This window comes from Rousettus aegyptiacus, unplaced genomic scaffold (assembly GCF_014176215.1).
Source record: "Rousettus aegyptiacus isolate mRouAeg1 unplaced genomic scaffold, mRouAeg1.p scaffold_m13_p_2, whole genome shotgun sequence".
Lineage (NCBI taxonomy): Eukaryota > Metazoa > Chordata > Mammalia > Chiroptera > Pteropodidae > Rousettus > Rousettus aegyptiacus.
The window spans coordinates 172,213,151-172,240,518 of record NW_023416295.1 but is presented as its reverse complement, the minus strand read 5'-3'; the positions used below and the strand labels follow the sequence as shown (position 1 = coordinate 172,240,518).

The 27,368-nt window shown below is 43.1% G+C and overlaps 1 protein-coding gene, 1 non-coding gene and 2 pseudogenes across 2 annotated transcripts; all 4 read left to right on the top strand.

The window, feature by feature from the left end:
* Positions 1 to 1,033: 1,033 nt before the first annotated feature.
* On the top strand, positions 1,034 to 26,316 carry LOC107505594 (histone acetyltransferase p300-like). Its single transcript, XM_016135853.2, has 18 exons — positions 1,034 to 1,183; positions 3,554 to 3,647; positions 5,176 to 5,355; positions 5,603 to 5,747; positions 7,530 to 7,648; positions 8,792 to 9,031; positions 9,435 to 9,523; positions 11,481 to 11,561; positions 13,643 to 13,699; positions 14,277 to 14,354; positions 15,921 to 15,988; positions 16,948 to 17,098; positions 17,216 to 17,362; positions 17,969 to 18,082; positions 18,876 to 19,041; positions 19,962 to 20,186; positions 22,918 to 23,199; positions 23,412 to 26,316. The coding sequence occupies exons 3-18, from the start codon at positions 5,290 to 5,292 to the stop codon at positions 24,420 to 24,422; spliced, it is 3,039 nt and encodes a 1,012-aa protein (XP_015991339.2). The 5' UTR covers positions 1,034 to 1,183; positions 3,554 to 3,647; positions 5,176 to 5,289; the 3' UTR covers positions 24,423 to 26,316.
* On the top strand, positions 11,913 to 12,031 carry LOC118614805 (annotated as a pseudogene).
* LOC118614473 lies at positions 16,699 to 16,811 on the top strand (annotated as a pseudogene).
* A 482-nt stretch (positions 26,317 to 26,798) lies between the features above and the next one.
* On the top strand, positions 26,799 to 26,902 carry LOC118614470. The gene has a single exon (XR_004956068.1). It is a non-coding gene; the product is annotated as a U6 spliceosomal RNA (small nuclear RNA).
* The last annotated feature ends 466 nt before the right edge of the window (positions 26,903 to 27,368 follow it).

Here is a 27,368-nt window from a genome sequence, read left to right as displayed (position 1 = left end):
TACTTTAGAAAATTGAAACCTACAGAAAAGTGGCCAACATCTTCAAAGAACTCCCAGAAGCCCTTCACCCAGATTCACTTAGTGTTGACATTTTGCCACTACTATTGGATAGCGGAGAAATCTGTATACACTTTTGAACCGTTTGAGAGTAGGTTACAGACATCATGCCCCTAATAATTTCAGCATAGATTTCCCAAGAACAAGGGCAGTCACTTAAAAAACCCAATATATTAATTAAAAAATCCATAAATTTAATGTTGATACAACACTATTATCTGATATACAGTCAAGTCTTACTAACTGTCTCAATACTGCCCTTTATAGCAATCCCTACCTCATCCCCAACTCCAAGACCTAATTCAGGACTATGTATCACATTTAGTTGTCCTTTTCTTTAGTCTCTGTTAATCTACAACAGTTCCTCGGTTTTTCTGTCTTTCGTGACGTAGACGTTTTCGGAAAAGTACAGACCAGTTATTCTGTAACATGTTCCTCAGTTTGGGTTCGTCTGATGTGTGCCCGTGATCAGATTAATTTTATGCCCTGCTGACTTGATGGCGATGCCGTCTCCTCGGTGCATCTCAGCGGGAGGTGTGCGATCGGCATCAGGTTGATCGCTAGGGTGAAGATGGTGTGGCAGGGTTTCTCTTCTATAGGATTACCATTGCCTCTTTTTAATTACCAAGTAATTTGTGGCTATATACGTGGAAGGCTTAGAATGTCCTCTCAATTTCATGGGACAAACAAGGCTGAAACGTTCATCTCAGAAAATGGACGCCCGCTTCCCGCCGAACACATCTAGCGGCACGCCCGGACCGGAGCCAGCCTTTGCCAGCCGAGCGGCGTGAGCGGCGCCCTTCCGGAAGGGCCGGGCCGCGCGGCCGCCGCCCCGGGGTGGCGGAGAGGGAGCCCGCGAAGGCGCCCTGGGCGCCGCGCTGCGTCCGTCTACACCCGCGGCGCGGCAGGCGCAGGGCGGCCCTGCGGCCTGGAAGTAATTACTTCCGCGGGAGGAAAGGCCTCCCCCCGCCGCCGTCATTTCCGCTTCCGTGCCCGCGCTCGGCGGCGGGCGGAGCCGGGAGCGCTGCGGGGCAGCGGGCCGCGCACCGGGGCTGCCGGGCTCAGGGGCTTCACTCAGAGCCGACCCGCACCCTCAGTCAATCCCACGCGGCTGCGTCTGTTTACGGTAGGGTCCGAGTCCCTTTCCTCTCCCCGTCACCTGCCTGGGATGAGGGGCTGGGGGACAGGGCGGGGAAGGTGGGGGGACAGGGCGGGGAAGGTGGGGCGCCCCCGAGCGCCTTCTCCCCGGCGCCTGCGATGGCCGAGCACGGAGGTGTGGGCGTGGGGCTGCTGGCCGTTTTCACAGGCGGGGAAACTGAGGCTCAGCGAGGGCCCGGCCCGCCGCCGCCGCCAGGGGCGTCTCCCGTTACGTCGGTGCAAAGTGTGGATGGCGCGCGCCCGCCACGTGTCCTGGGTGGGGCTCCCACGCCGCCGCCTGTCATTTCCGGCCCCTGCGGAGAAGGGAGAGGACCCTTTGTGTGTTTACTGTTGTTTGCCTTTGCCGCTTGCCCCTTTGCAGACTATGGACAAATGAATTCACCCTCTGTGCTTCGGTTTCGTAGTCTTTCAGGTGGATCGTGTGTGTACACTAAAGGGTGTGCGCTTTCCTCCCGCTGATAAATTGTGTTCCTATTCCACCTGGAGGCCCCACCACCACTTTTCTAGTCTCAGATTGTCCCCTCCCAGAACCGCTAGCGGTGATGGGGTTGGGGCTGATTTTCATTGAGTTTCCTCTCATCGTTGGAGCACCTTCTGAATTCGTCAGATAGAGGGACCTGTCAAAATGTGCCACATCACCCTTCTCCTCTCCTGGAAACCTTCCAGTGGCTCTCCTTGTCACTCAGAATAAAAGCCACAGTTTTAAAAATGACTTGTGACTTGGGCCTCTTGTCAATTCTCTTACCTCCCTTTCACCGTCCCTCTCTGCGCTCCAGCCCCTCTGGCCTCCTTGAAGCTCCTCTTTCCCGTAAGATCCCTTGCATTTGCAAGAATGCTCTTCCCCCAGGTATATGCAGTAACCACCTTATTAGATGTGAATGTATGAGTTAATGTGTGTGAAACGCACGTTAGTGTGTTAAGTGCTTATCCATACATGTGTGAGCAGACGCAGAGCGAGTCCCTTTCCTCATGGAGCTCATGACCCAGTGAGGAGGACAGTGTTAATGAAGTCACCACATAATGGTCCAATAATCATTTAGATGGGTTCAAATTGTGTACACGTGTGAGATGGGGTCTTGGGGGTTGTGAATTTGACCCGGCTGCAAGGCTGGCAAGGGCTTCTGAGGAAGCCTCCACCGTGGAGGCAAGAGGGTAGGAGGCAGGTGCGTGCAAAGGCCCCCAGCCCGGGGCTTCTTAGGGTTGAAAGGAACAACCTTTCTTGAGACCTTCTGTGGGCTTTGTCAGCTAGAACGTCAAGTTCAAACTCTTATCTCCTGTATCCATTTCCATCTCTTCCCTACCACATCACCCCACCCCACTCCATCCTGTTTTAATGAGCCACCAGGCAGTAAGATAAGCAAATTAACAAATACTTTAATCACTTTTTCTTTTATCTCATCATGCTGTTGGCACCAATAAAACAAATCTATGTTAAGAGTACATAACTTTTCTAAAAAGGAATATTTGCACATGCAGGATGCACAGTGACAAATGCAAAATTGTGGACAAATATAACTCTTGAAAAAGACCACTTGCAGCAGCTCTCAGTGCTGGCCAGATGCTGTCACAGCAGCAGAGTTCTCGTAAGCGTTTAAGAAGCATGAGGAAGGCAAACAGCATTTTTCTCATTAAACGTTGTTTAGAAATCTAGCTTATTATTTGCACTTTAGTGGGAAGTTTTTTTTTCTTGTTTTTAAGTAAAGGACAGGGGTATATTAATAGAATTGTGTATCAGACTTGTTTTATTTCACCACGTGAAAATCTGGTTTAGTGTGAATATTGCTGTTGGGTGTTTAAAGAAATGGAATATTCATTAAAATTGTTAACGAAGAAGTAATATATATGCACATGGAGCTATTCAAAAGAGTTTGATGTATTCAGTTAAAAATGTTTAACCCAAACACTGCCTTTAATTCCCTCCCTAGAGATCATCGTACTTGCATTTTTAACATATTTTTTATGTAAATTGCCTTTCCTCTTTTTTTGGATGGATTGTCGTTTTTCCTGGTTTTAAGGACACTTCATGTATTAGCCTTTGTATATGTGTTGCTACTTATACTGCTAATAATTATTTATTACATATGTTGCCATTGTTATTTATCCACTGATTTTCATTTATCTCTTTGTGTTGATCATTTTAATTATTGCTCAATTTCTAAATGTTCTTATGGCTAATGAGTTTTGGGTCTTGAAAGGATAAAACTTTCTTGTGCTATTTTGTTCCAGTACTTTTATGGCTTTTCCTTCTTCTTTTTTTTTTTTTTTTTTTTGCCTTTGTTGTTGTTGCTGTTGTTATTGGTATTTAAAATAGTCTATCTTGTTTTTTGTTTTGACCTAGATGCTAGTCCTATGGGAGTAAGTGGAGGTGTAGGGGTTCAAACATCCAATCTTCTTTCCAACTCAACATTGCATTCAGCCATAAATTCTCAAAAGTAAGTTTTATATTTGTGCCCTGTGTTGTGTGTTTCAAATACCCGTTAGAATTTCTTAGAGTTTTTTTAGTTTCTTTGATGTGAAGATACCCTTAATGAAGACAAATGATATTTGAGTTCATACTTTAGACTTTCTGTATACCTATTCGAAATCAAATAATTATCTAGGGTAACCTGCACCTTTCCATTTACAGTAGGAAGTTGCAAGTATGCAGCTACTTAAAAAATGAATTTGCTCTATCCTATGGTTAGGAATTAGTTCATTGTCCAGCGGATTCCCTGGGATAAGCTGTGTTAAAATGAGAGCACAGTCTTATAACACAAGACTTAAGTCTTCTAAATCCAAGTCGTGATTGCCCACTCCACACAACGGAATGTTGTGGGTAAGCGCAAACACAGATACACTATTCCTTCCCCAAAAAACTTCTTTATGTCAATAGTTTTGTCATAGTGTTTTGGACCCATTGCAGTCATCACTGTCAACTCTCCTTAAATGAGATCTTGCTCCCACGCTCTTCACTAAAACTGTTTCACGACTCCTTTAAATCCCAACGATGAGTGAAAATGCCAGGGTGGCCTCCCTGCAGTACTTGAGAGCAAATGAGCACCCTCTCTCACAGAACAAAAAATCATGGATTTATGAGTGTCTGTGGTCCTAACTAAGGTTAGAAAATTATGATCTAAGATTAGAAAAGTATGGGCCTGAGGCAACCCCTAGCTCCTTGTGAGAGGCTTGCTTCATATATATGTAGAAAGCCAAATTTACCTTTAATAGTTGCATCCTTACTAGTTGAACTCTTTGTGTCAAGGCTTGGAACTTCCTATTTGATCACTGAGGCCTGTGTTTTAGATCTTTGTCATGTAGGTGAACTGAGAGATCTGTGAGTCACAATTACTTTGTATCTATTCAGCAGCGGGCTGGTTCATCCTGCTGTCTTGAGAGGCAAGAAAAGGCACAGTGCAGAATGGAAACTTTTCACTTTATTCTCTGTAGGGTAGTTCCTGAAAATACTAATATCATTATGAAGTTTCTTCTTAGGAGACTTAGGAAAAAGAGATAGCCATTTATCCCAGAGGAATACGATGATGGAAAGCGGCCACTCATTATGAGGGTCCATTGTATTTTCTCTGCTTTTCTGTACATTTGAAACTTTTCCCAATGAGAAGTTAAAAACAAAACAAGATAGCCAGTCATCCTTATTTTCTTACGATTTCTCTATAAATGTGAGCTCCTCTAGGCAGCCATCTCTGAAACCTCCACCCCTCACACACCGCCAAAGAATGATAGTTATCAAATAAACAGTTCCTGGCTCTTTTATGCGCAGCCGATAGTTTGCAAATTTTCAGTCTCCTGTACTTCAGTATAATTACTACAAGGGGTGAAATAAGCAGTTACGTGAAAGCACCGTAATGGATAGAATGATACTGGCCTAGAAATAGGTGGTTAATTGTGCCATCCTGTTGTGTAGCGTACATTCTGGTTGAATAATTGGCAAACTTTCTGTGTTTTTCCCCTCTCTCTGCCCAGCTTTCCCAGCCAGCTGTAAGCATTGAAGGGCAGGTATCCAATCCTCCATCTACTAGTAGCTCAGAAGTGAATTCTCAGACCATTGCTGAGAAGCAGCCTTCACAGGAAGTGAAAATGGAGGCTAAAATGGAAGTGGATCAACCAGAACCAGCAGATACTCAGCCAGAGGATATTCCAGAGGTGAGAGTAGGGCAATTACTGCTGTTACGTGGTCAGCGCCTTAGTCTAGGAACCCAATTATAAACGCGTTACAGGAAAGTATTCTCATAATCAGGTCTCATTTTGTCGATTTCCATGTGAGAAAGTCTTCAGATACATGAGAAGGGTCGTTCTTTACTCAGACAAGGGGAGAATAAGACTGTGATCTTATTGCTTCCAGGTGCATGTCTTTGTAATACTAAAAACATCTACTTACCTTACCTTTTAGATTAAAACAGAAGACTGTAAAGTGGAACCTATAGAAACAGAAGAGAGAGGCACTGAATTAAAAACTGAAATAAAAGAGGAAGAAGACCAACCAAGTACTTCAGTTACCCAGACGTCTCCAGCCCCAGGACAGTCAAAAAAGAAGAGTAAGTGTCTTAAGCTCTGTATTCCTGGACACAAGGAAACCCGAAGAGCTTGAGAAGGATGGGATCAGACATCAAGCCTGGGAATTGACTTTAATGTGACTTCATTACACTTGGAGCCCTTGGCCTGGTCTCTTTATTACTAATGTTGAGAAAGAATTTATACTTTTTAAGATAATATTTGCTTCCTGGAATCACTGGGTCATTCACACCTATCATTTCTTCAGGGTTAGATGGTTGACACCTGTCAAAATTCTCTTTTTCGAAGGAAGTTGTTAAGTAATATTTTTGACTGAAATGCAGGAAATAATAGCAATAATAATAACATTGATTATTAACCTACTGTTAATAACCAGGCAGTGTGCCAAGCACCTGCATTGTCTCGTCTGATGACCTCACAACAACTCTGTGAGGCTTTCGATCCCATTTTACAGACTGGAAAACTGAAGCTTGGCAAGGTTCAGTAACTAGCCCCAGCTCGCTCAGCTGGTAAGTGAACCCAGGCTGGCTGATGCAGAATCTTTGTTCTGAACCACGCTGCTGCAATCCGATGAGTCAGGCCGGGCTAACAGCGCTGCACAGCATTAAACAGTTCCCACAGAAGTGAATTAGTTTAGGGCTAGAATTTCTTGGGGCTCTAGAGACCCCTTCAGTGGCACAGGTAGATCTTGGCTCAATAGGGAGAGTCTCCTGGTTCCTAGAGATGATATATATAAAAGTGTTCTATTAATACAATGTACTACTATTAAATGTTGGAGTTACAAATTATTTTCATTAAAAAAAGGTTTATACATATTGAGGTGCTATTTTAATGTAGGCTGCGGCAAACCCAGTCTTACTATTAGGAATCTCTCTTTAAAACAGCTAATCCCACAAGTTTGCAAATTATGTTTGAGTACAAGCAAGTGTGAGCGAGATAAAGAAGCCCATTTCTTTGATCATTTTAATGCCAGCCCCCATCACTAAGTGATAAATATCTAAAGCGCTAATACATATACTCATGAAGATAAAATTAACTTATAACTAGTAGAGATAACAAGGCCCATGCCCAGAGTATGTTTTTAAAGCACAAAGCTGAACCCTAGATGACTCGCTTCTTGAGTGAGAGCTTAAATTAATTCCACTTGGGACACACCAGCAAAGCTTTCCTGGCTTTTGGGAAACATAACTGAGAACATCTTTGAACAGAATTTGATCAAGTGAGTCCATGGCTCGGGCATAACAATTTAGCTCTCTGTTTCCTGAGACTTAAACCTCACATTCGCCAAGTAAATTGTAACTATAATTTCCTCCTAAGCTCTAAGACATAACGAGGAACTCTTCCCTTAAGTCGTTCTTAGACCTTTAGTGATAAGATAATACCAGGTCTAATTTTCTGACTTGTTAAATACTGATAACACAGACATGGACTTTTTTCTATTCTTCCTTGACAGCATCCCTCTCATCGCCAGAGTCTTTCAGACTGTTATTCTGACAAGTCTCTCCATAAATTTTTGGAAGGCTAGGGTTCTTTTTCTACATGGTCAACACTATCTTAACTAAATTTCTGACCAAAGAAATAGCCGAGCTATGAAAGCTGTTTAAAGGTAACTAGACGTGGTGATTTGAAGGTGCTACCTTAAGCAGAGCAGGAATCAGAAACAGGAAGTGCGCACTTAGCGATAGTCCCGTGGGGCCAATGTAGGCAACTCGTGTCTTGTGATTCTTGAGACGTTTTTTGGCTTTGACTTGAACTTTTCTCCTTCTTTTGCTTAATCGATAACTACTTTCAAATGTACTCTTAAGTTTTCAAACCGGAGGAATTACGTCAGGCGCTGATGCCAACGTTGGAGGCACTTTACCGACAGGATCCGGAATCCCTTCCTTTTTGTCAGCCTGTGGACCCTCAGCTTCTAGGAATCCCTGTAAGTATGTGGTGGAACTTCTGAATTTTTAAAACTGAGTTAACAGCTTCATCAGACGTGATTCATATACTGTGCAGGTCACCCATTTAAAGTATACGATTCGGTGGGTTTTGTGTATTCACAGAACTGTGCAGCCATTACCACAGTCAGTTTTGGATCATTTTCATCAGCCCACAGAAGAAGTCCCACATCCATGAGCGGTCACTCCCTGTTTCCCTCGCAGCCCCCACTACCACCACCCCAGCCATTAGTCTGCTTTCTGCCTCTGGAATTGTCTGTTCTGCGCATTTCATTAAGTAGAATTATACAGTATGTGGTCCTTTGTGACTGGCTTCTTTCACTTACCATAATATTTTTAAGGTTTGTCCGTATTATATCACGAGGCCATGTTTCACTGCTCTTTATGGCCTAGTAATATTCCTTCATGCAGTTGTACCCCATTTTCTTTACTTACTTATTTTTTAATGGACGTTTGGGCTATTTGCACTTTTTCGTCTGTCGACACTACCGTTGCTGTGCATGTTCCTATAGAAATTTTTGTGTGGGTGTATGATTTTATTTTCCTTCGGCATACACCCAGGAGTGAGATTGTCCGGTCATACGGTTTATTGCCATCACTGAGTATCAGTAGTTTACGATAGAAATGATGGGCCCGAATTAGCTTCATCTGCTTTTGAAGTTGCCCTTACACACCAGGCTACTAGCAGGTTTCATTTGAGGGTCTGAAGGCAGAGTGCTTTCAAGGGGCAAAAATCCATTAGGGACTTTTCATTTCCCTGTATTTTTCTGTGACCTTAGATGGATCACTGATGTTCTTTGGACTTTGCTTTTTTATCTATAGGTCCCTTATAATACTAAAATGGTAAGGGTCTTCGAAGTGATCACACATAGGTAATATGGTAAAACATGGAGTCGCTTCAGTAGACCATCAGCCAGCTGTCTGGAAAGTCTGTTCTCGCTGCCCTCTAGCTGCGTCATATCTCTACACTAAGGATTTAAAGATGATCGAATATCAGTCATCTCTTAGAAATATAAACAGGTCAAAGTTTCAACAACATCTGGAAAATTAGTAATGGTAATGGAAGATGCCATCTCCCTCAAATACAGAGAGTGGGGGGTAACGTTTGGTGTCACCTGTCCTAGGATTACTTCGATATTGTGAAGAGCCCCATGGATCTTTCTACCATCAAGAGGAAGTTAGACACTGGACAGTATCAGGAACCGTGGCAGTATGTGGACGACATCTGGCTTATGTTCAACAATGCCTGGCTATATAATCGGAAAACGTCGCGAGTGTACAAATACTGCTCCAAGCTGTCTGAGGTCTTTGAACAAGAAATTGACCCAGTCATGCAAAGCCTTGGATATTGTTGTGGCAGAAAGGTAAGAAATTTGTGGACAGGTGAAAACTGTGTGGAAAACTTGACTAATTTGAATCCTGGATCATCAAATTACAAGTTCATCGTCCAGAGTAAGGAGACTCATATTCACCAGTGTGGGCGCACGGTACCTGGCATGCAGAGCTTTTCCTGTGCATTCCAGTTCCCACTGAGCTCCTCTTGTCTTCTTCAGTTTTTTGGTAACAGTGGAAGGATATGACTTAACCACGAGCTACAACAGCTACAACGGTTTTAGATCAGTGAAGTGCCTTGGAAACTGAATAGCCCATTGTGATGAACACAAATGCTAACGAAGACTTCACCGACTTGTTTTTGATTTGCCAGTGTAAATATTCTAGCTCGTCCTTCATGCCTATGTACTATGTAATGAATGGTTTCTTTTGCAGTTGGAGTTCTCTCCACAGACACTCTGTTGCTATGGCAAACAGTTATGCACAATCCCTCGTGATGCCACTTACTACAGTTATCAAAACAGGTAAGTGTGACCACGTGTATCCCATACTTCATGTGTCCACATGTCTAGGGAGTGCATGGGGATGGACGGACCAGTTCACATGCGGTCATGGTTCGTGTGTTTGTGAACTTGCTTGAAAACAGCTGTACAGCACAAGTTCTGCTCTTTGCATTCTGCCTCTGTTTGTAGAATCATACAATATTCTGGCAGAAATTAGCCTTGCATCAGATGTCTGGGCTCTCATAAAAATAAGAAAGGCAGGAACCCAGAGCCTTGGGCAGTTAAGCAACTTTGTGTGTTGGTGGCTAGATGGGATTATGCCCCAGGCCCCACTTCTCCTTCCACTGTCTCTTCATGGCTCACCACAGCCTCAGGCAAAACAATTTTCCGACTAATAAGTCTTTTCTACTTGTCCCTAAAATTGCTGCTGGCTAGCTCATTTCCCGAAAGCTACCCAGAAAATTTTTAACCCAAAGTTTGTCAGCCAGGTATATCTTTTTGGAAATTCTTTCTCTTTCTATGTGTCCTATCCCTAAGTAGTTGTTCCTAAAGTGTGTGAAAACGGATTCCAGAGTATTTGCTTTACCTCTGTGAAGCAAATAAAAAGGAACATCGCGAAAAATTTCTCTGTACCAGATAACTGACAAACACTTGCCTATGACAGTGGATGGTAGGGTTCTAATAAATTCGGCACTTCTGCCTTGTTTTCTCCTGCCCAAACAACGGCTGTAGTTATAAAAATTGTACTCGCTAATCTATCTTAACCATGATTTGTCGCTTACCTTCAGTAATCAGCCTACAGTATAGCTTGCTTGGGGTGTTTACTTTGGGCTCTGAGACAGTATAATAGCAAGGCCGGGCAGTTAATACTCTACCTCTTCGATAAAACCAAGCCCGTTGTGGTGGCTTTTGCTGAACTTGTGTGCTACAGATGTATTTCTAGCTTTGAAAAAGTCATGTCAACTTTTTGTAAATCAAAAAGTTTGTGAACTCTCCTAGTGCTTTGAAGTCATTGGAATCCACAGGAAAAGTAGGTCTTGAGTTGATAAAAGCACCTTACTTTCAAAAAAGCAAGTAACAAACGAGCATGAAACTTTTTTTATGCTGCAACCTTGACATACCATTTTTGGATTTTTAACTTTAATTTTCAGTGTTGGAGATATTTATACCAAGGATCATCTAACCGTGTACCTGTATACACCACTGCCTGCCTTTGCCTTTTCAACTACGTTTTAATGGTTAAAATCAGTATTTCACTGCTTGTGCAGACTTTCCATTGAAAAAAAAACTTTTTTTTTTTTCCTTATGTGGCTTTTTTGGGATCAAAAAGGGAAAAAAGAAAGTTTCTTTCAACCCACAATTGTTTTCAGATGATTATTTCCTTGTATCCATAGGATTACTGTATGAATTTTGTTTTTTGGTTGTTCGATGTTTTTTGTGAGTGGAGAGAAGTGTGTGGGGTTTAGGTAATTAAGTAGCAATTTTTATTTCCCCATTATATTCATCCTCCTCCCTCCATTTGAATATTTAGTTACTAAAATGAAAGGGTATAGGTCCGTGAGAGTGAACCTTCGTTTTATTTGCTGTAATCATTTGCTACTTGTGATCCCATTTGAGATATTTAATGCTAATCTGTGCTTTGCCTTGGCTTTCTGCTTTGTGTTGTCTTGCTTTTATGTTTTTTGTTGTCCTGCAATCCCTCATTTCTTCGTTTGTTTTGTGTTTTTTTTTTCTCCCTCATGCTTGTCGTTGTCCGCACTTGGCTTTGATTGCAAAAAAAAAAAAAAAAACCAAAATACAAAACCCATACTGTGGGGCCCATAAATCTGCATCATTGAATGTCCTTGTCGCCGTTGATGACCTGCTCTCTGCTCCCGTCCCCCTCCTTGGCCTGCTGTGATTGGTGGCTTCGTTGCTTGGCTTGGGCTGTGTTGTGTGAACGGAATAGTTCACCCCAGTATGGCCTTCTTGCCGACAGGTATCATTTCTGTGAGAAGTGTTTCAATGAAATCCAAGGGGAGAGCGTTTCTTTGGGGGATGACCCTTCCCAGCCTCAAACGTAAGTAACTGCATTGTTTTGGAAAGTGCTGTCTTATTTCTCAGTTTATTATCAGGTGGTTATGCTTTGGCTTTTAAATGATCTTGAATTACACTGTCTAGTGTAATAGCGATTAGCCACACATGGCTACTTCAATGCAGATTAGTTAAAAATAAATAAAATGTTAAATTGTTTCTCATCACTTGCACTAGCCACATTTCAAGTGCTCATTAAACACCTGTGGCTGCCATATCAGTCAGCACAGATAGAGCACTTCCATCACAGCAGAGAGTTCTGTTAGCGTAAGTATAGGGAATGCATCAGCATTGGGTGGTCATTTTAGATATAGTTCTTCTATAAAGAAACAATCAAGTCTGTGGCCATGCTACCCTGAACAAGCCCGATCCCTTCTGATAGCGGAAGCTAAGCAGGGTCAGGCCTGGTTAGTACTTGGATGGGAGACCGCCTAGGACCACCAGGTGCTGTAGGCGGAAAAAAAAAAAAAAAAGGGATTGTAAACTGACAAGGTCCTTGCAATCTGTGAGGTCAACCAAGGGTGCCTCCCCTAAAAAAATCTTTTTTTTAATAAAATAAAAAAAATAAAAAACAATCAGCTTCTCTCCTAAAAATTGAAAGGTTTGATGCAAGGAAACTTTATTATTATTAACTGTTGGGAGTTTGAGGGGAATTGAACAACCACCTTATAGCCTTCTCATATAAGTTAATAATCACTATAATTGTGACTATCATTTAACAACATTAGGGGTTCAGGAATTTGTTAGAGTGACTTCATTAGAAAGAGACTTTATGAGGCTTTTGTGATCTTAAAAGCTGTTACCGTTTGGAAAATGCAAAGAAAAATTTTCGAACATCCTAAAACTGCCTCAGTACTGCTAATCTCATAAGATTTGGTTAATTACTATATTTCAAATTTTCTCTGTTTGGTGTATTTTTAATATTCTTTTTTTTTTGTTTTAACTTATAGTAAACAAGCATTTGAGAACATTCCAGCAAATTTGGAATTATTCTGTTACTTGTAAAACAGGGCTTCTGAGAAAAACTGGTTAATTTTTCAAATTGGGTTTTGAAGTTGCATTTTTCCTTCAGGTACCATTGAAGTACAGTATAGTGGAATCAGGTGCTGATCTGGAGAGTAGGTACTGAGTCTCTTGAGCCTTAAGATTTTCTGATCCTTGGCTAAAACAGGGATGTCAGCTCTAGCTGGGTTTCCCCGAGGCAGGAAAGGAAGGCGGCCTTTCTCTAGTACTGTTGAGTAGCTTACCACATTTTCTGAACATCAGATCAGTGCATGTCCGGCTTCGAACAGGTCTGTGGTGGGCCCGTCTGCCTTACTGACAAGCTCCCAGGACCTCCTGTGCTGTGACTCTTCAGATCACATGCACATCTCCAGGTTATAATTAGTGGGAAGCAGTTTACATGTGGAGGTGTGCTCGTTTTTGTAGTCAGAGTTAGGCGCCATGAAGTTAATCCTACTTAAGAGAATGACAGGCCTGTTAGCGTCTGTATTTGTGAGGCAGTGGGTAGTAGTGTGGTATCCTAGATCACAGGATGGGAGGCCATGCGAAAATTTTTAAATGAATACTGTGAAATAAAGAGTTTTTACTTTTTAAGACTATTAGTAGCCTAAAGCACATATTCTTAATATTGAAATTTTCTATTAATATAAAAAGTTGTTTAACTGCACTCTCCTAACAAAATGGGTATTGTTTTTAAATAGTGGGTTAGCTCTCTCTGTACACACTATCTTTCATGATTCAGTCTAGGAACATTAAACTATTGAAGGGCATAAATACCTAACATCAAGAGTAGCAGGCAAGATTTTAAAAGGAAAAGAACAAACTAGTATTTCTAGTTGTGGGGTCTCCATTTCCTATAAGAAGAAATAGAACACAGCATTCCTTTATGTAAAATGTACACTTTTGTGGGAGCCGAGAATATACCTGTTTAACGTATTCTTGGTATATTCTTCGATTTGAAGAATCCACTTACAGTTTGCGATTTGTTCCTTGGGTTAGAACAGTAGTCACAGTGCTCATCTTCCTATGTTGCTTTTTCTCATCGTGTCCCTCTTCTCTCTTTAGTACAATAAATAAAGAACAATTTTCCAAGAGAAAAAATGACACACTGGATCCTGAACTGTAAGTAGTTCCCCTTGAATGGTCAGTATGCTTTGATTTTCCTTCTTCCTTTCATTTTCTTGGTTCGCACAGCCAGTGAGATGATTCTGTATTCTTGAGCTAAATCTATGTAACGTACATCTAACTTAAATGGTAAGAAACGTAAAAGTCTACATTTCAGTTAGTGTTTATTTCCATTTCACTGAATCGACCAAATGGTATTTGATAGGCCCAAGTGAAGCACCAAACTACTCTGCTCAGGGCCCTGAAGGCCATCTCTGTTGGCCTCTGCATTTCCGAACAGGTTCCCAGTCCCTTTCTTCGCAGGGAGGCCTTTCAGAGCACTGAGGCGCCCCAGGACTCTGCGTCAGTGATCCGCCGCTTTTCATGGCGGTTCCACAGTCACATCTAAAATCGTCACAAAATAACCGAATGTACTTCTTTTGAAATTTGCTCTACCTGTAACACTAAAGAACTTTTAAAACTTAAAAACTTTATTTAAACTATTTCAGTTATGTGGACATGATTTGGCTACCTTTGGAATTACCCGAAATCTGAGGATTTGGGAAATTTTGAACTTTTGGCTTTTTATTTCCAGATTTGTGGAATGTACAGAGTGTGGAAGAAAGATGCATCAGATCTGTGTCCTTCATCATGAGGTCATCTGGCCATCTGGGTAAGACACCAGCTTTTTCTGTAGGCATTTTTTTCCATCATGAGTTTTGTCATCTTTGCAATGATTATATCCTGTTCTTCGAAGTTCCTGTCTAAAAATTACTCTTTGGATTGGGAAAAAGTAATGAAAATCCAGTTTTTAAACTTTAACCTAGGATCCAAAAATGTTGATCTCTCGCTTGCATGCATTGTTTAAATCCATGTACAAATCTTTTGTTTTGCCGGTTTATATTTTAAATTATTTGTGATCATTATACATTAAAAGTAAATGGTTTTGAAAGATTTATCAATAGCGATAACAAGAAATCTCTTGCACCTGGAAGCTAGCAAGGAGGTGTTAGGTGCTAATGAATTTGCCAGGTGCTGAATGTTACTTATACTGCAGTAGAAATATTAGAAGATACAGATACGGGGGGTGCCAAGGGAACACCTCTATTTCTCTCTCTGAGAAAACATCACTGTGAATCATATATTAACTGGTGGCTCTGGTTAAGATTTAATTTAATCATTCTAGGGAGGTAGGGAGGGTTGGGTGATAAGTTTCACGGCCATAGTAATAAGTTCCATGGCTTCTGTCCAGTGAGTGACAGAGTTGCATAAAAGGACTAGGTACCGACTTCCATGAACTAGCTATTCTTGGGTCCCATGTTCTGTTTCTGAATATTCTCCACATACTTACCCAAGCGGCACATCATCAGTGACTCCTATAGCAAAACGTGGGTTTTTGTCCATTGTGACACTTGCCTGCTGCTGCTATGGGCCACCTCTCACTCTCCAAGGATGGGGCCGATCCCAGTTCTGTTCCAAGGGATGGAGGAGGGTATCTGCACATCAAGTGACTCCCACTGATGTAGGGTCTCTACCTACAGTGTTCTGTGCTCTTTTCTTGGATTGATTGTTGATGTCAGTTTGGAGGTTATAGGAAAGAGGAGGCCCATTAACAGATCTCCAGATAGTAAGACAGAGGAAAGTTGTAGTAGTATCTTTAGTGTCTTTAGATACGCGTTTTTAGTACTCTCCTAAACTACAGAGTGCATAAGGATAAATTAAGAGACTTGCAGTGATTACTGCAACTTCAGATCAGTCAGCTAGTTGATGAACTCTCCCATTTTTGTAAGAAATTCTACCTGTGTACACATCCTTATGTATTGCAAGAGCAAAGAGAATGCACATTTTAAATCTGTCACACATTGCTGGACAAGTGTTACGTGTTTTACATTCCTGCCGGTAACATATAGACTTTTTGCCATTGTGATTGGCCAAAAACAAAATCCCTGATTTGATCTTGTAATCCCTTCATAATCTTTTGACATGTAAGCCAGTTCATCTGCCCTTCGCATTTCTTCAAGTCTTTTGCCTATTTTTCAATTAGGTTTTTTTCCTTTTTGTTAATATTTACAAGCTCTTGGTATACTGGTTGTATTCACTTTGTTGCATATTTAGAAAAACTACTCCCAGATCGTCTTTTGAATTTTAACTTTTACGTACATGAGGTATATTTTGTAGTGTACGTTATTGTGTATGTTTCTCTTAAGTTTTGTAAGCAGAATCTTGGTTTACCTTTTAGGTTTATCTGCGACGGCTGTTTGAAGAAGTCTGCACGAACTAGGAAAGAAAATAAATTTTCTGCTAAAAGTAAGTTTCATTCTTGCAAGTATATCTCGGCAGACTTCACCGAAGCATATAGTTAAAACATTAAGGCATCCAAAATTAACTCCTTTCTTTCAACCTTATTTAAAATATTTAACCAAACTAAAAATAATTTTCCTGTAATGTATGCAGTTTAACTGTAGTAATGTACAACATTTTTGGTGTGAAATTCATTGAACCCAAGTGAAACTTTACAGGGAGCAGGATTTTTAAACTACAGAATCTGTTCTTCTTGCTCCTTGTTCTCGCACTGCTCCATATCTGGAACATTTCCTCGCGGGGCTAGGCGTGGGGTATCTGTCCAGAGTTGCCATCCCATGAGTGAGTCCCTCAGCTTTGTCCGTGCTATCAGTGGGGGCTGCTTTTGCTCCTGTGTGATCTTTTCAGATGAGGGTAGGGGGAGGAGTGGTTGCAACAAGTATCATGTAATGAATTGATATTGATTTATCTTATATTTGGTTCAGTTTTGTGGATCTTTTGCAATTTTTTGCTGACCTACATATAGATTGCTTTAATTACTATGAAGTTTCTCACAATACCCAAACTATTTTATAATTATTTTTTGCAGCTGAAGCAAAGCACAAATATCCGGATATTTCGTCTATTTTTTTTTTTTTTTTTAACTAATCTAAAACTGCAAGGTTTTCAAAATAGGAAGTTAGGGAAAAGAACATCTAAAAAGTATTGGCTACCATGCTTGCTTCAACTGAACATATACTAAAAGTGAAATGATACAGAGAAGATCATCATGGCCCCAGGGCAAGGACGATACACAAACTCATGAAGTCTTCCATGAAAAAAAATTTTTTTAAGTATTGACTACATGGCTAACTTTCAACAAAATCCAGCGAGTTGCTTCTATGTATTTGATGTCGAACTTTGAGACTGATAGTAATAAATCTGCACCTTGGTTACCACTGAACTTTTAACTTCTGCATTTCTAGGGTTGCCATCTACCAGGCTAGGCACCTTTCTGGAGAATCGCGTGAATGAATTTCTGAGGCGACAGAATCACCCTGAGTCAGGAGAGGTCACTGTTCGGGTAGTTCATGCTTCTGACAAAACCGTGGAAGTCAAACCAGGCATGAAAGCAAGGTACGTAGTAATGTCCCCTCTCCTCTCTCATGGATCCACAGCTGTTCATGCGTGGTTACTGGTGATGATTCTAATCTGAACGAGATGCCGTTTTTCCCTCCAATCTGAATTGCACAGGTTTGTAGATAGTGGAGAGATGGCAGAATCCTTTCCATATCGAACCAAAGCCCTCTTTGCCTTTGAAGAGATCGATGGTGTTGACTTATGCTTCTTTGGCATGCATGTTCAAGAGTATGGCTCGGACTGCCCTCCACCCAATCAGAGGTAAGCTTTGCCAGGGCTACCTCCTCATGTGCGTGGGAGTTTGGAGTTAGGCGAAAAAGCAGAATGGGCAAGAAAACGGTTGATGTACATGGTTTGGAAAGGCAGGTTCTCACGTGTAGTATTAAAGCGGAGGCAAAAATAAGTAAGTCCTGCTCAATATTGCTCTCCTGTGGTCATAGTAATAAAGAAAGGGTGATGAATAGCAGTCCGGAATGGGGAGCGAATGCACTGCTTTCAGATAACGGGCTTAAATCTAGATTGTATTAAGTACCTTCATGGGGAGGTACGTGAAAGACCGTCATACAAATGAGGTAGAATATTTAGAATTTGTTTCCAAAATAACATAAAGGCCAGAATAAGGCTGCTGCCAGAAACCATTTGAATCCATAAATATCGTCTGATACACTGTGTTTCTGGCACTGCTCGGTGCTGAGACTGTATAGTAGAGCCCAGCGTTCACAGTCTCAGCACCTAACTATGGTGCTGTGTAAGCATTACAAATGACGGGATGAGCAAAATGCACAAAAGAGAGAATGTATTTTTAGCTACATTGATAAGAACTCATTATGTGACTTGACTTGATTTCTTTCTCCCTGTTTGGCACAGGAGAGTATACATATCATACCTCGATAGTGTTCATTTCTTCCATCCTAAATGCTTGAGAACTGCGGTCTACCACGAAATTCTGATTGGATATTTAGAATACGTCAAGAAATTAGGGTAAGTATATTGATAACGTGCCATTTTTAAAAACAATTGTTTTAAATTAATTTGTCTTATACTACCAGTATTGTGGTGAGACATGAGTTAAAACATGCAAATATGCGATTTTCCGTCCTTTTTCTCTACTTCAGTTTCATCCAGTGAAACCACAACCCGACTTTGCTGTTGATCCCATGGTGTTACTGTGGCCAGTAGAAAAGAAATGGCTGCTTTGGCCCTAGTCACCCCCGCCCCAGATCAGCTTCAGCTGCATTTCCTTCAGTTAAGCTGTTAGGTCCCCTTTGATTTGAAGGTTGATTGTTACTCAGGGCCAGAACCTTCAACATTTGAATTTGATCTTTTTACACCAGATATGGAAACCAAAAACAAAGGTCCGGAGATAATAAAAATTCACCAGACCCAGTTCCTTACCTTTAAGTTCTATATGTGCTTGAGAATATTCACCGCCTCTCCTTGTTTGCAGTTTGCATTCCTTTAGCTTTCGTGTTGAAATGGATCCATTTTCCATTTCATTTGGTCTTTGAACGCAAATATGGGATTTTCGGATCATCCGAGAACTAGAAGCTTTCAGGAAACCTCCAGGAAGAGCTAGTCAACGGGAGATCCATTGTTAGTGTTCTGGGCAATGTCTCGTACAGGCCTTAGAATTTTGATCCGGTGCTGGACTGTGTACTTTGTGTTATCTTAGGAAATTGCTGGTTTCTGTACTGACTCCACCTTGTAAAGTGTGGCATTCTTCCCAGAATGGATGATCTTTTCTCTTGATTGTTTTTTCTCTTCGTGTTGTTAGTTATACAACAGGACATATTTGGGCATGTCCTCCAAGTGAGGGAGATGACTATATCTTCCATTGTCATCCTCCTGACCAGAAGATACCCAAGCCTAAGCAACTGCAAGAATGGTTCAAAAAGATGCTTGACAAGGCCGTGTCTGAGCGAATCGTCCATGACTACAAGGTCAGCAGGAGTGCGGGGCGTGGTAGAAGTGCACATTTGCTAATCCTGCTGCCCTGTATTCTGCCACTTAACTACCCTCACGAGACTCTGTTCTCCCTCTTCCATGTAACTTATAAAGTTAACCTAATTTGGCAAAGTTTTTATTTTGCCAGAATTATTATTAAGGTGGCGTGTATCTGGCAGAACATTTTCAAATTTCTAATCTAGTCAGTCGAGTACATCAGTGTTTAATATTCCCTTTTCCGTCCAGTCAGACTTTTTCAAATTTGAAAAACTAGACTTTCAAAGAATCTTAGGTCAACAAATCGAATATCAACGATATGACTAATTAAAAATATATTCTTAATAGCCATTTGTGATCATAGGGAATCTCATGACAAGAATTTGAATAAACTTCTTACCTGTTTATACTAATGGATGTTTTCTCGAGCAGCACAGCAAATCATTCTGTAGCCATACAGTTTCCAGTGTTTGTCATTAGAGTCGTGTTGAACGTATTTCTCACTTAAGGGTGCTGCAGTTCCAAGAATGGGTGCGAGGCAGGCATGCATTACGGCACTGCCTTTTGTCATCAGGAAGGGTAAAGGCCACCGTGAATGCTGCTGCCTCTGGCTGTGCCGTTGGTCCTAGCAGGATAACTGATCACTTGGTTATAAATAAAGACAGGTTGTCTCCCCGCCCTCATGGGTGAAGGAAAGAGAAAACCAGGAATACTGACTTAAGACCGAGGCTTTTCACTGTTTATGACTTCAGTGTCATCCCAGGCTTGGAACTTAGATAAAAAATCTCTCACCATTTCAAAAACATGTTAATTCTTGGTGTTTATGTTCGTTAGCTGGGGCTGCTTCTGTATGATCAAAGCCTTTTTTAAAAGAAAAAAAAAAGTAGAAATTTCAATTTGTACATGAATATTTTCACAGGATATTTTTAAACAAGCTACTGAAGATCGATTAACAAGTGCCAAGGAATTGCCTTACTTCGAGGGTGATTTCTGGCCCAATGTCCTGGAAGAGAGCATTAAGGAACTGGAACAGGAAGAGGAAGAGCGGAAACAAGAGGAAAACACCAGCAACGAGAGCACAGATGTCAGGGTTTCCGGTGACCTCTCGCAGAAACTGTATGCCACCATGGAGAGACATAAAGAGGTAAGATGAGGCCTGCAAGAATGGCAAAACAAAACCATCCACCACTGTTGCCAGTCATGACATGTTTCATGTAGTCATATACCACATAATGCTGTTTTTTTGGTCATTGATGGACTTCACATGCAACGGCGGGTCCCGTAAGATTATAATGGAACTTAAACGTTTGTGGTGATGCTGGTGTAAACAGACCTACAGAGCCGCCAGTCATATAAGAGCGTACACATACAATTGCAGTAGTAGGCTGTGTACCATCACACAGTGACGAAGTCACCTAATGATGCATTTCTCAGAACGTAACCCAGGTCGAGAAGTGGTACATGAATATAATTTAAAAGTACGAGCATAGTCGAACCCTGTTGTTTGTAACCCTCGTGTCTCTACCTCTGTCCATTGTTCACAAGATTGGCTTGCTGGATATTTTGTTGTTTTGTTTCAAACCAAGTCCTTAGAACTCCACCAACCATTCCAATTTGTCTATAAAACTATAGTAAAGCAAATGAACAAAAATATGGACTATTGGGAAATGGAGAGAATCGAAGAAAAGTTAAACTTTAATATATGCACATATATTCTGAATTTCCAGTGGTCTGGGGCTCACATGGTAAACCTTTTTCACAGAAGATAAAACTTTGAATTATTTCATTTTCAGAATTGCTGATGTAGTCGTTTGGGAACACGGCTTGACGTGTCGGTGCGCTTTTTCCCTTCAGCTTTATCATTGGTCAGATGAGTCTTAAAGGGTCGTTCATGGCAGCGTGGTTTTGTTTTGTTTTGTTTAGTGTCTCAGACTGTTCAGACGTCATAATCCAGTTCTTACAGGAAGTGACTATTCTGTGGAGAGGGAACGGAAGGCTTTACTTCAGTATGGAATTACAACCAAATTGATGAAGCATTCTCTTGGGGAGAGAAATAGTTAGGGCAGAACCCTTCTTTAGAGAGGTATTATAATGGTGCTTGACCTATAAAGCTGCTCAGAGCATCTTTTCCCATACACCACTGCTCTACCCCCAGGCTCTTTTTGTTGAAGCCCGAAAACCTAAGGTCAGCAGAATGGCCTGAGATGGTAGAAGCCTAACGCTGTTCCCTCAGCCATGCTGGTGAACTGGAAGGATTCCCGAGTCCTAGCGGTGCCTCAGATACTATTAGCGACTTAGAGCAGTATTTAATGTCGCAAAATTCTTGACAACCGAGCAGTGGGGTACGCCCCTTAGAGTGTGTCGTAGGAGGTTTTGACTTAAATAGTCAGTACATCCTGTGACTTTGTTTCATCTGAAGATGTAGGACATAGTTGCCAATTAGGAATTAGAATCTAAGGTTGTCGATGAGGTTAAGTTCAAGTATTGTCTTAGCTCTAGACCGGCACACAGTGGAATCAGCCGTGGTGGTCATCGGAGGGTCGGCCACAGTGGAGATTTCCTGCGGAGTCGGCCCGTGGTCCGGGTCGTCGGCCTCTGCGTTTTCACGGGGTGTCGCAGGCCTTCCCCGCTCGTTCGATTCAGGGCTTCCCTCCGTGTCGCGTTTTCGGCCTGCGCTTCCTTGCTTTCCGAGCGCCTCCTTCCAGCTGCAGTCTTAGATCCAGCAGTACAAGGGCAAAGATGCATCCCAGTCCTCCTGTGATGCTTTTAACTTCGGGCTTCTGTTTGACACAGTTGTACTCAGTGTGTGCTCTCTCGTGTTATATTTTTGAAACTGTATCTTAAAAGACTTGTTTTTTGCAAACGTTTCCCAAGTTATTACAAGTCATACTGCCAGTTCGCATAGGTTTCCAGTCTCTGAAAACAATACAGTGAGCAAACAGCAGTTCATGATGTCTTAATTTCTTGAAGGTATTATTAAGAGGTTTATGTCTATGCTAATTAATTTAGATACACAGATGCTGGCTTCTTGTTGCAGCCTTTACTGGTTATGTTATGTCATAGTGTTTATACTTCTTTCACACTTCAATGAACAAAAATTTTGCTGCTTCTACAGCAAGGAAACTTTTTTATTTTTCCCACCCCAGCCAATATATTTGGGCTTTTTTTCCCCAAACTTACAGGAAAGTTGCATAGAAGACCTCCTCCCGCAGCCTTCACTTAGAGTCAGCAGTTAACGTTCTGCTATATTTTCTTTATCTCTGTTTCAGCTAGTACCCTTGAAGGAAGAGGACATCCTCTGCATAGCCAAACTATGGTTTCGCACTCAGCAAACAGTGCCCACCGTCTAATGTCTGGTCCTTACATACTGCACTAAAGGATCACGTGTCGTGTTGCATTGCCCTGTCTCAGTTCCCGGCCTTATTTTCCTTTGTGCCATGGGCATTTTCTTGAAGAGTGCAGGCCGGTTGTTTTGCAGAGTGTCACTCAGCTTGTATTTGTCTTTGTTTCCTTGTGATTAGATTCAGACAAAGCCATGGAATGCATCTCAAAGTACACTTCTTTGAAGAAGAAAGTCCACTGGGCATGTGCTGTACCTGACCTGAACTATCTTATTTTGAAGGAATTACAGAATGAGGTAGAAAAGCTATGATGCAGGTTTTAGGCCCATGGTATAGACAGACTCAGAGAGGAGACCAGCGGTGTGCGAAGCAGGAGAGAGCGCTACATCACTTATCCTCGTGGTGTGGTTGTGAAACTAACTCAGGGTTCATCAGCCTCACAGGCATCCAGTCCAACTCGCCCGTCGGCTGCGGTTGGTCCAGTGCCTTGAGGTGCTTTTGATCCAGAGACGGATGAGATTTTCTGTTTTGCAGGTTTTCTTTGTGATCCGTCTCATCGCTGGCCCTGCCGCCAACTCCCTGCCGCCCATCGTTGATCCTGACCCCCTCATCCCCTGCGATCTGATGGATGGGCGGGACGCCTTCCTCACCCTCGCAAGGGACAAGCACCTGGAGTTCTCATCGCTGCGAAGAGCCCAGTGGTCCACCATGTGCATGCTAGTGGAGCTGCACACCCAGAGCCAGGACCGCTTCGTCTACACCTGCAACGAGTGCAAGCACCACGTGGAGACCCGCTGGCACTGCACCGTGTGCGAGGTAGGCCCAGATGGTGCGGATGACAGGGGAGGCTTCCGAGGGCCAGTGGCAAGGGATAGAAGGAGGTGGGAGGAGCCCGGCCTCGTCCCGGAGTGGTGGACTGAAGAGGTTGCTCCAGAAAGGGGCTTCTGAGCCCAAGCAGAATACGTAAAGTGCTTTTGCATGACTTCGGTCTTGGAGAGTTGACCTGGACTTGTGTTCTTTTCCCCCAGGATTACGATTTGTGTATCACCTGCTATAACACTAAAAACCATGACCACAAAATGGAGAAACTAGGTCTTGGCTTAGATGACGAAAGCAACAGCCAGCAGGCTGCGGCCACCCAGAGCCCAGGAGACTCTCGCCGCCTGAGCATCAAGCGCTGCATCCAGTCCCTGTTCCACGCCTGCCAGTGCCGAAATGCCAACTGCTCCCTGCCCTCCTGCCAGAAGATGAAGCGGGTTGTACAGCACAACAAAGGCTGCAAACGGAAAACCAATGGAGGGTGTCACATCTGCAAGCAGCTCATCGCCCTCTGCTGCTACCATGCCAAGCACTGCCAGGAGAACAAGTGCCCCATCCCGTTCTGCCTAAATATCAAGCAGAAACTCCGGCAGCAGCAGCTGCAGCACCGGCGGCAGCAGGCACAGATGCTGCGGAGGAGGATGGCCAGCATGCAGCGGACCGGCGTGGCAGGGCAGCAGCAGGGCCTGCCCTCCCCCACTCTGGCCACGCCCACCACGCCAACCAGCCAGCAGCCCACCACCCCACAGATACCTCAGCCCCCGCCCCCTCCTCAGCCCCAGCCTACACCTCCCAACAGCATGCCGCCGTACTTGCCCATGACTCAGGCTGCTGGCCCTAGTTCCCAGGGTAGGGCAGCAGGCCATGTAGGTGTGAGCCCTCTCAGACCAAACACTGAGCCTCAACAAGCCTTACAAAACCTTTTGCGGACTCTCAGGTCTCCCAGCTCTCCCCTACAGCAGCAACAGGTGCTTAGTATCCTTCACGCCAACCCCCAGCTGTTGGCTGCATTCATCAAGCAGCGGGCTGCCAAGTACGCCAGCTCTAATCCACAGTCCCTCCCTGGGCAGCCTGGCATGCCCCAGGGCCAGCCAGGGCTCCAGCCCCCTGCCATGCCAGGTCAGCAGGGGGTCCACTCCAATCCAGGCATGCAGAACTTGAATGCCATGCAGGCGGGTGTCCAGAGGGCCGGCCTGCCCCAGCAGCAGCCACAGCAGTAACTGCAGCCACCCGTGGGAGGGATGAGCCCCCGGGCTCAGCAGGTGAACATGAATCACAACGCCATGCCTTCACGGTTCCGAGACATCTTGAGGCGACAGCAGATGATGCAGCAGCAGCAGGGCGCAGGGCCAGGCCTTGGCCCGGGGATGGCCAACCATAACCAGTTTCAGCAGCCCCAAGGAGTTGGCTACCCCCCGCAGCAGTAGCAGCAGCAGTGGATGCAGCATCATATGCAGCAGATGCAGCAAGGGAACATGGGACCGATGGGCCAGCTCCCCCAGGCTCTGGGACCGGAGGCAGGAGCCAGTCTGCAGGTCTATCAGCAGCGACTCCTTCAGCAACAGATGGGGTCCCCTGCTCAGCCCAACCCCATGAGCCCCCAACAGCATATGCTCCCGAATCAGGCTCAGTCCCCACACCTACAAGGCCAGCAGATCCCTTCTTCTCTCTCCAATCAAGTGCGTTCTCCCCAGCCTGTCCCTTCTCCTCGGCCACAGTCTCAGCCCCCCCACTCCAGCCCTTCCCCAAGGATGCAACCTCAACCTTCTCCACACCACGTCTCCCCGCAGACCAGTTCCCCCCATCCGGGACTGGTAGCTGCCCAGGCCAACCCCATGGATCAAGGGCACTTTGCCAGCCCGGACCAGAATTCGATGCTTTCTCAGCTCGCTAGCAACCCAGGCATGGCAAACCTCCATGGTGCAAGCGCCCCGGACCTGGGACTCAGCACCGACAACTCAGACTTGAATTCAACCCTCTCACAGAGTACACTAGACATACACTAGAGATACCTTGCAGTATTTTGGGAGCAAAAAAATTATTTTCTCGTAACAGGACTGTTTTGTACTGAAAACAATTTTTTTGAATCTTTCTTAGCATAAAAGACAATTTTTCCTTGGAACACATAAGAACTGTGCAGTAGCTGTTTGTGGTTTAAAGCAAACATGCAAGATGAACCTGAGGGACGACAGAATATAAAAAGTATGTTTTTGTTATGGCTGGCTACCATCGCCTCTTTTTTCCCTTTGTGTGTGTGGTTCAAGTGTGCACTGGGAGGAGGCCGCGGTCTGTGAAGCCGCCCACATGCTCCTGCCGTGCACCTCCAATAGGTTTTATTATTAATAATTATTATTAATAGTTATTATTAATAGTTATTATTTACTGGTGCAGATGGTTGACATTTTTCTCTATTTTCCTCACTTTATGGAAGAGTTAAAAAAGAACATTTCTAAAACCAGAGGACAAAAGGGGTTAATGTTACTTTAAAATTACATTCTATATATATATATAAATATATATAAAAATACCAGTTTTTTTCCTCTGGGTGCAAAGATTTCATTCTTTTAAAAATGTAAAAAAAAAAAAAAATTAAAATCTTTCCTCCCCCCTCAAGTCAACTTTTGTGCTCCAGAAAATTTTCTATTCTGTAAGTCTGAGCGTAAAAACTTCAAGTATTAAAATAATTTGTACATGTAGAGAGAAAAATGACTTTTTCAAAATATACAGGGGCAGCTGCCAAATTGATGCATTATATATTGTGGTTCTGTTTCTCGAAAAAAATTTTTTTGTTATTTTTACATCTAACAAAGGAAAAAATTAAAAAGAGGGTAAGAAACGATTCCAGTGGGATGATTTTAACATGCAAAATATCCGTGGGGTTTCTTTGCTTGCTTTCTTCCTCCTTACCCTGCCCCCACCACACACACACACACGCATACACACACACTCACACACACTTTCTGTAAAACTTGAAAATAGAAAGCAAAAACCCTCAACTGTTGTAAATCATGCAATTAAAGTTGATTACTTATAAATATGAACTTCGGATCACTGTATAGACTGTTAAATTTGATTTCTTATTACTATTGTTAAATAAACTGTGTGAGACAGACAGCCGGCTTCGTTTCACTTCTTGCCCTCACGTCTCTGTCTTACGAGGCATCAGTGTAAGTTCTTGAGGCAGAGAACCCAGGATAAAGCGAAAGCAGTATAACTTAAAGCCTCCCTGTTACACAAAGTGAATTCACAAATGGACTTTAGTAAATTTGTTCTAAGTTCAGAGAAAAACACAAGTACCAGCTAAGTGTCAATTTTATCAACTCGAATTGATATTAGCCTTTCACGTGATATGGGACCTTTCCCCATGGTCCACTATGGGTGCCCTCATGTTACAGGGATGAAAAGGAGCGCTGAAGTGGGCTCCTATCTACCTAAGTCACAACAGTTTCTCGAGAAAGTGTGAAAGCTAGGGTGACAGTACCTCCGTAATCTCTGTCACGCTTTGTTTTTGCTAACTGCCAACCAAGAAGTCCGGGGGGTGAGCGGGGCTGGAATGAGGGCATTAGGAAAGGAAACTACAGGGAAATAAAACCTGGGTGCCCGCTTCGGCAGCACACATACTAAAATGAACGACACAGAGAAGATTCGCATGGCCCTGCGCAAGGATGACGGGCAGATTCGGGAAGTATTCCATATTTTAAAATATTCAACCTGGAAGGCTGAGAGATTAATCACAACAGCGAGTCCAGTACTGTGCTAGGTGTTAAAGAATGGAGAGTTTGCTACCCCTCCGACTGCATGTTACATTAGCCTTGAACAATTCGAAGACTGTTTAGTAAGCTGCTTTGGCACCATTGGGCAGGTGTTGTTTTTATCAGTTTTACACTATATTACAGTCTGCTAAGGGCTAAAGAAAGTGACATTGTCTCAAAAATATCCAGTATCCTAATGTGAGGTGAATTGCACGCTCAACATCAACAGGCTGACCCCACCCCCGAGAGTATCCACCTGCCTCAGGTCAGTGGTGCATCAGAGGTATGTGAAGCACCTATGTTCCGAGCCAGGCTGGAGAAGGCACTCGTGGACAAGATGCAGCTCTGCCCTCAAGCCAGTTTGAGAGCTACAAAAGGCAGAACGATGCTTAAATCACATAGAAAGTGTTAACC

What these genes read in the sequence shown, in the direction of transcription:
- LOC107505594 (XM_016135853.2), top strand. Translation starts at nt 5,290, where the DNA reads ATGGAGGCTAAAATGGAAGTGGATCAACCAGAACCAGCAGATACTCAG. An exon ending in AAATAAATTTTCTGCTAAAA is followed by an intron (nt 15,989 to 16,947) that starts GTAAGTTTCATT and finishes CTGCATTTCTAG; the next exon opens with GGTTGCCATCTACCAGGCTA. An exon ending in AAACCAGGCATGAAAGCAAG is followed by an intron (nt 17,099 to 17,215) that starts GTACGTAGTAAT and finishes TGAATTGCACAG; the next exon opens with GTTTGTAGATAGTGGAGAGA.